The sequence below is a fragment of the Ranitomeya imitator genome, chromosome 3, assembly GCF_032444005.1.
Source record: "Ranitomeya imitator isolate aRanImi1 chromosome 3, aRanImi1.pri, whole genome shotgun sequence".
NCBI lineage: Eukaryota > Metazoa > Chordata > Amphibia > Anura > Dendrobatidae > Ranitomeya > Ranitomeya imitator.
This window is the reverse complement of record NC_091284.1, coordinates 594,672,820-594,681,606: the sequence shown is the minus strand read 5'-3', so window position 1 is coordinate 594,681,606 and position 8,787 is coordinate 594,672,820. Positions and strand designations below refer to the sequence as shown.

At 39.9% G+C, this 8,787-nt stretch overlaps 1 protein-coding gene across 1 annotated transcript in view; it reads left to right on the top strand.

The window, feature by feature from the left end:
* The window catches only part of SLITRK5 (SLIT and NTRK like family member 5), a 9,224-nt gene extending 1,789 nt beyond the window's left edge, over positions 1–7,435 (top strand). Inside the window, exon 2 of the mRNA XM_069758058.1 lies at positions 750–7,435. Coding sequence (XP_069614159.1) covers positions 758–3,400 — 2,643 coding nt within the window. The 5' untranslated portion in view covers positions 750–757 and the 3' untranslated portion in view covers positions 3,401–7,435. The remainder of the gene's footprint in view (positions 1–749) is intronic.
* Positions 7,436–8,787: the final 1,352 nt, after the last annotated feature.

Genomic DNA, 8,787 nt, shown 5'->3' with positions numbered 1-8,787 from the left:
GTGTATATATAAATGTGTATGTGGTGTGTGTGTATGTGTGGTGTGTGTGTATATATAAATGTGTATGTGGTGTGTGTGTATGTGTGGTGTGTGTATATATATAAATGTGTATGTGGTGTGTGTGTGGTGTGTAAATATATGTGTATGAGTGTGTCTGTGTGTGTGTCTGTGTATTTATATGTGTGTGTGTCTGTGTTTGTGTGGTGTTTTTGTGCATCTGCGTGTGTGTGGTGTGTGTCTATATATGTATGTGTGTATTTATGTGTGTCTGTGTGTGTGTCTGTGTGTGGTGTTTCTGTGCATCTGTGTGTGTGTGGTGTGTGTGTCTATATATGTATGTGTGTATTTATATGTGTCTGTGTGTGTGGTCTGTGTGTGTGTCTCTATATATGTGTGTGTGTGTCTATATGTGTGTGCGTCTGTGTGTGTGGTGTGTGCCTATATATGTGTGTGTCTATATATATGTGTGTGTGTCTATATATGTGTTTGTGGTGTGTGTATGTGGTGTGTGTGTCTGTGTGTGTGTGTGGTGTGTGTGTGTCTATATATGTGTGTGGGCGTCTGTGTGTGTGGTGTGTGTGTGTGGTGTGTGTGTGTCTATATATGTGTGTGTGCGTCTGTGTGTGTGGTGTGTGTCTATATATATGTGTGTGTGTGGTGTATGATGTGTGTGTGGTGTATGTGTGTGTGATATGTTTGTGTCTCCTGCGCTGATGCCCTAATTAAATGTCTCGTATTTTGTCCCACAGGAGGTAAAATGTACCATTGCTGCTCTGCAGTCACGTTTGACCAGGACTTAAACAAGAAAATGCAGATGTGGATCCTCCAGACGATCGCATTTGCTGTAACATCCCTGGTTCTCTCTTGGGCAGAAACAATAGAATCGTATGGAGAGGTGTGTGACAATTGTCCTTGTGAGGAGCGAGATGGCATATTATCGGTGAATTGTGAGAACAGGGGGATCATTAGCCTCTCGGAGATCACCCCTCCACGTTTCTCCATCTATCATCTCTTCTTGTTTGGAAATCTCTTAAATCGCCTGTACTTTAATGAATTTGTCAACTACAGCGGGGCTTCTATATTGCATCTTGGTAACAACGACATTCAGGAGATTGAAACTGGGTCATTTCACGGACTTCAGGGTCTAAAGAGGCTGCATCTGAATAATAACAAGTTGGAACTTCTTAAGAACGATACCTTTCTTGGCCTGGAGAGTCTGGAGTATTTGCAAGTCGATTATAATTATATCATCTCCATTGAGCCTAATGCTTTCAGTAGGCTTCACACTCTGCAAGTCCTAATATTAAATGACAACCTTTTGTCCACTTTGCCTACCAATCTCTTTCGTTTTGTACCTTTAACACACCTGGACCTGAGAGGAAATAGACTCAAAGTTCTTCCTTTTGTGGGTCTTCTGGAACACATGGATAAGGTGGTGGAACTGCAACTAGAGGAAAATCCATGGAATTGTTCTTGTGAGTTGATTGCATTGAAGGATTGGCTCTATAGCATTTCTTACTCTGCTCTAGTTGGTGATGTGGTTTGTGAGACCCCTTTTAGGTTATATGGAAGAGATCTGGATGAAATTTCCAAACAGGAATTATGCCCCAGGAAATTGATTCCTTCCTATGAAATGCGACCACCAATTCCCAGGAGTACAAATGAGTACTTCCACACTACCCCAGCCTCAGTTAATTCTGGTGCCACTATATCTTCCTCTGTTTACAAGAACCCAACAAAACCTAAAAGCACACGGCAACCTAACAAATCCAGAGTAAGAGCCACATCCCACCACCCTCCCAAAGAAAATGGATACATTGCTTATCAGACCAAATCCCCAGTGCCTTTGGAGTGTCCTACAAACTGTACGTGTAACCTACAGATCTCCAATCTGGGACTTAATGTCAACTGTCAGGAGAGAAAGATACAGAGTATCTCCGACCTACACCCTAAACCTTACAACCCCAAAAAGATGTATCTCACAGGTAATTATATTACTTTGGTCCGTAGGTCTGATTTTATTGACTCCACTGGATTGGACCTCCTGCATCTTGGGAACAATCGGATATCAGCTATCCAAGACAGAGCCTTTGGGGATTTGACTAATTTACGTAGACTATACTTAAATGGCAATTCAATTGAAAAGCTGACACCAGACTTGTTTTATGGTCTTCAAAGCCTTCAATATCTTTTCCTACAATATAATGCTATTAAAGTTATCGAACCTAGAACATTTGAGCCCGTTCCCAATCTCCACCTTTTATTCCTCAATAATAATCTCCTGAAATACTTACCTAGCAACATTTTCTCTGGATTGAATCTATCAAGGCTAAACCTGAGAAGTAATAATTTTTCACACTTGACAGTGAGTGGCGTGTTAGACCAGCTTAAATCCTTAGTGCAGATAGACCTCCATGAGAACCCCTGGGATTGTACATGTGATGTGGTGGGGATGAAGCTATGGCTGGAGCAGCTCAGTGTTGGGGTCCTGGTGGATGATGTCATCTGTAAAAACCCTAAAAAATTTGCAATGAAGGAAATGAGACTGATCAAGTCTGATCTCCTTTGCCCAGACTACTCTGACATTATAGTTCCCACATCTACACCATCAGAGGAGCAGCCTCCAGAGAGCACCACCACCTTAATTTATCCCATTAAATTCAACAACGTGTCGAGCTCAGTGCCCTTGTCTGTGCTCATACTGAGCCTGCTCTTGGTTTTCATTATGTCTGTGTTTGTGGCTGCAGGGCTCTTCGTCCTTGTGATGAAACGAAGGAAAAAGAATCAGAACGAGCCAGCCAGCACAAATAACTCAGACGTAAGCTCATTCAACATGCAGTATAGTGTGTACAGCAACAGACCTCTGCCTAAAGTGAAGACCCCAGCTGGCCATGTCTATGAGTATATCCCCCACCCATTAGGTCACATGTGCAAAAACCCTATCTATAGGTCTAGGGAGGGCAATTCCGTTGATGATTACAAGGATCTCCATGAACTTAAAGTCACCTACAGGAATCATCTAGAAGAGGAAAGGGAGAGTAATCTGAGGAACCCAAGCTACAGCGTCAGCACTATTGAGCCCAGGGTGGAGCTTTCTCCTGTGCAAGATACAGATCGTGTATATAGAGGGATCCTAGAACCTGATAAGGGACCTTCCCCTGGGAATAACGTCGAGTATAAATATAGCAACCCCCCTGCTTTTACTTATACGCCTAAATATGAAGCAAAGCGTCAATTCTTGCATCCGGACAGGTTAAGAGAAGCAGTGCTATATAGCACACCCAGTACTGTCTATGTGGAACCTAACAGGAACGAATACCTGGAATTAAAAGCAAAACTTAACGTTGAGCCGGACTACCTCGAAGTGCTGGAGAAACAGACAACATTCAGCCAGTTCTAGACTCCTACAATCTCCGAAACAAAGGACTAAACGATGATTTTGTTGCTTCAACCTTCGGATGAAGTGCCTTGGCACAAGATTTTCAGCTGCAGCAGTTATACTGAAAGGGTGTGCACTTTTCTTCTCCTTCTTTTGTAGGACAACATCTATTGTATAAATGGGGCACAACAATTACTGATTGCAAGAGGTCGTCTCCTCTGTGGTCTGTTTCTGCAGCCTGAGAATTAAAGAGTTGGAATCACTCCTGGTGCTAGGAGGTATATATGATGAATTTACCACACTTATGCTAGAACCCTTCAGACAAGGGTGGGTCTAAATAACTTTTCTGGTCTTTTAGCACCCTCTCCCCTCCCCCCCCCTAAGTTTAATATAAAAGGTCCATTTTTACAGGATGTATTTGTATGCTTTCTGGACTTTTCAAGCTAAATGATGTAAGCTATGATCTTTATGCATCACCATAGATGGTGTCAACAAATTCTAAAAGTGCAAAGACATCAGATCCATACCTTGGGTAGTTCAATAACTTATTGTTGAAATATCAAATATTTTAATGTAGCACCTATTTTTATATGCACATTGGCATTTATCTTTTTTTCTTCATTATTCCAGTCTTTGATTTGCTCAAACGTGTTGCACTACATGAGGAAGTAATCTTAGAGATGGCAATAGGTATCGGAGAGGGTGATAAGGAGATCAAGCAGAAAACTGACCACATTGTAAATATGACGTACAGCAGGCATGTCAGTCAGCGACGCTGTTGCAATTGTTCTATGCCGGGCATAATGCATTCTACCGTTATCATTTGGCACTTTACAAAACTGAAGAATGAGAATTAGAGGGAATATCTGGCGTTCAGTGAAATGATTTTATTTCATTAGTGAACCAAATGTAATTTCTCGACTACTATTGTAGCCAGTCTCGACTGCACTGTATAGATTGACATGTGTCCTGTCACTTGCTGGGTTTGACATTGGAATGTGGAAGGTGCAAGGTAGGGAAAAAAGTCATTGTTTTTTATACTATTATTTTCTGTTTAAAGAAACGTAGTGCGGTGATACATGTATCCAACAAGTGACAATGTTGTATGAGCAACGGTAACCATTCAGGACGCATTTCAGAATCTCAGTATTTCTAATCCAATTATTCGTTTTTTTTTTTTCTTTTGTCATTGGGCACGTATTCAAATATAAAGCATTGCAGCCAATTTAATACTATTGGATTATGTCATTCGTATCCTTCCCCTTAAACCGTAAGGCCCAATTTGAACAAGAATGGAACAATTGTCCTCGTTTTTATAGAATTTAGCAGTTGTGTCCATTAGTTTAACCCTTTGACTGTTTCAATTTTATACAGGTTCCTCATGTTTACTTCTCATTTAATAGTTGCAACAGGGTATGCGGTAGCATCATCACATAACGTAGAGAATGAACACACACACACGTACAGGCACACACAAACACACACATGCAAATGCACACAGACACACACAGGACGACAATAGGAGGAAAAAAGGAGCAAACTGATGACATTCAATAAAAATAATCATATCATTTTATTATTGTGTAGAAAAGGTAAAATATCACAACAATACATAAAGAACCATAAACAATGCAGATTGCTATATACCCCACCCACACCTATCCTCACCCCACATGTGCACATAAATCCCTGAAGTAGTCAATGAAGGCCCGAAGACCGTAACCCAAAGGGAAACAGTGCATCCAAAAATGGGCATCAGGGGATCAGCATGCCTCGGCCAAATGACTGGGGATAAAATTACACCAGTCTATCTTTTATCTCAAGTGCAATAGTGAATAGCAGAGGGTGCGATGCTTACCAGCAGATGAGTGGGAACAGGGGGGGTCGGATGGAGGGTCCCACACAGACACACATATAGTTACACATACACAGACACACACATATACAGATGCGAACACAGGTACACACACATGCGGATATACACAGACACACACATAGTTCCTCAAATGCAGACACACTTTCACAGGTACACACACATGCAGATATACAGAGACACACAAAAACAGATACACATACAAATATACACAGACACACACATAGTTACACATATGCAGATATACACAGACACAAAAACAGACACACATACACACAAACGCGCGCACACACATGCAAATACACACATACACAAACACAGTTACACATATGCAAACACTCACACAGGTACACACACGTGCAGATATACTTAGACACAAAAACAGACACACACATGCAGACATACATAAACATAGCCACACACACAGATGCATGCACACGCACACAGACACATGCAGACACACACATACACACAGTCACATACATGCAGACACACACGCAGATAAATATACACATACACAGACATGCGCACACACAGAGACACCCAAACACACACACAGACACACACACACACATGCAAATACACACATACACAAGCACAGTTACACATATGCAGACACTCACACAGACACACACATGCAGATATACTCAGACATAAAAACAGACATGCACACGCATGCATGCACAGACACACGCATGCAGAGACACACATAAACATAGCCACACACATACTCACAGATGCATGCACACGTACACAGACACATGTAGATATACATGTAGATACATACATGCAGACACACACGCAGATATATACACATGCACAGACATGTGCACACACAGAGACAGACACACATGAAGACACAGACACACACGCAGATATATATATACACATACACAGACATGCGCACACACAGAGGCACCCAAACACGCATGCAGACACACGTAGACACACACACTTACTGATTCAATCAGTATTTTTCCTTCCTTTGGCCATAGACAATTCATTCCTCTAGTATTTCTGTATAGAGCTCTTTCTAGTGTCAACAATAATCGTTTGTAACCTCTTCCTAACCAATTTTATATTTTGCATCCTGAGACTTAATTCTCATATGCACTGACCTGATTATTGTACACACTCTCATGGATTCTTCCATGAAGATCTATTTGTTGGCATAGTGTACTTTCTATTCCTCATTTTCAATGATATAAACAGGGATATGCAACTTTTCAAGCAACTGCCCTCAAAAATGAAAAAATATTTTTATGAACTATATTGTTAACGAGCACTGGATGAATCCACTGCATAATTCATTCATGTGCGAGATTCTCTTTACCTTGCCCCTCTTAGCGCCATATATTATTTTCTATATTTTAGGGAACGCGACAATGATATACTTTGCATTTTTTTTTTTAATAATGCATGCACCCTTGTATTCATCTATTATCATGTATATCATGCGTTCCTGCCATTATTTTATTTTAGCAACATCATGCTCAACGTCGATTATCAATTCAATGGAATAGGTCTAATAGATTAATCTCCCCCACCCCATATTTTATTTTATTTTTTTTTTTAGATTGCAAATGTTCATGATTCTTTCTAATATTATTCCAGCTTCAATCAATCTATACAAAAAATAAATCTTAAATAAAACATATATTTTTTTATGCACGGTTATTATGATTTTCGATCAGCATTTGTACAGTGTATACTTTAGTCAGAAGAGGATAATGAAGATGATGCATATTCTGGCGAGTGAAAGCGTTTTAACATTATATGGTATTTCTGCTTACAATATAGGGACATAGCCACATGAACTAAAATATAAGTAAATAAAGGTCAACATAGTAATATGTTAATAAATATATGATGTCAATCTGTTTAACCATTATAAGAGAAATGTCTGTATTTTACTGGAATAGCAAAGGTTACACATCAATCATATGTCTATACCAAACACTTGCTGATGATATTTTGTGGATCCATGAGAAGGAAGAGGTAGGATACTATAAGGCAGCTTTGTAATGTATGAAGGATGTTATTTTATTTACATTCAGATATTTTGTTCAGTGATATGTACTTTATTTAATCTACAAACTTTTGGGAATTCAATGTAAAATTATATTTTAAGAAATTAAATAATTCTATTAAAATTGAAATTGATTATACCAATCTTTACCATAGCATTTTCAGTTTTCTTTTAATATGAAGCCTAACGTATATTTTTTTATGCATCACGACCAGCTCTGCAGTTAGGCCCGTGCAATATATATTATTTATATTAAGCATTAAATTGCCATTAAAATTCGACTTGTCAGCGACATACGATGATACGATGTACTGATCCTGCGCATTTTCTTCTGAGTCCACAGATAATCTCTATTTTTTTTTTTTACACGCCGTTCACGGTTTCCCACATCCTGAGCTTTGCTTACTCTAGTGGTTTCACGCCAGATGTGATCCACTAATTGAAAATCAGAGATTTAAATGGATTGCTAATGTGTTTTAAACATAACGTGAACGCTCATGTGTGAATTGGTATTCAAGTGCTTAACATACAGCAATTAAAATATTGTCCTCAGGTGCGTTGTCAAGCGCAAATGGTGATCTGCATGTCCGACTCCGTGAGGCCTAGCACTTGTGTCATTGAAGGATTATTTTCACTGTATTTCTGTGTCGATGTTACAATCATTTGACTTCTGTGTAGCATCTGGGGAATGATGTAGAAGAGGTTAAAACTATATTTTTATGACTACACTGGTTTTGCATATTTCGGCAAAAGTGAGTGCATCAGTAACCTTCAAAGGACCCTGCTGTACTTCCATATACTTGCAGATTAATAGAGTATCTTCAGTTGGATTCCATATGGATGTGTCAGAGAATATTTCTCTGATACTTTACCTAAGGCCTCCTCGTTCAGAAGTCATATATGTGTTCTATCCATGTTTTTACAGATACAGTATGTACCTATTATAGTCTATGGGGCTGCTCACATGTCTGTGTACAAAACTAATGGAGGTATGCCATTTTTTTTCTGGCAGCATGGATGAAAAGTACCAATGCGAGTCTATGGGTCCAATAAAAACGCGGACCGCACTTGGATGGCATTCGTGTGCTGTCGTATTTAGCAATGTAAGGGCACATTCACACTGCCATATAATCCCTCATGCGAAAGAATTGCTCAGACTATGCTAAGGACTCTCGGTTCAAACTGTGACAGTGTCATAGGAGTGGAATCCGATTCACTCGCGTGAGAGAATCGCAGCATAGGTGCGGGGAAGTTCTCCATCTTCTCTATTGTCTCTGTGCACACACATCTGATGATATCCACATGCAGTCCAATGCAGTGCATGGTGCTGCCACCACTATGTTTCACTGTGGGGATGGTGTTCTTGAGGTGATGAGCTGTGTTTGTTTGGTGCCAAACATGGTGTTTACCTTCGTGGCCAAAAAGTTCAATTTTGGTCTCATCTGTTACAGCACCTTCCTCCATACATTTGGGGAGTCTCCCACGTCTTTTGGCAAACTCAAAATG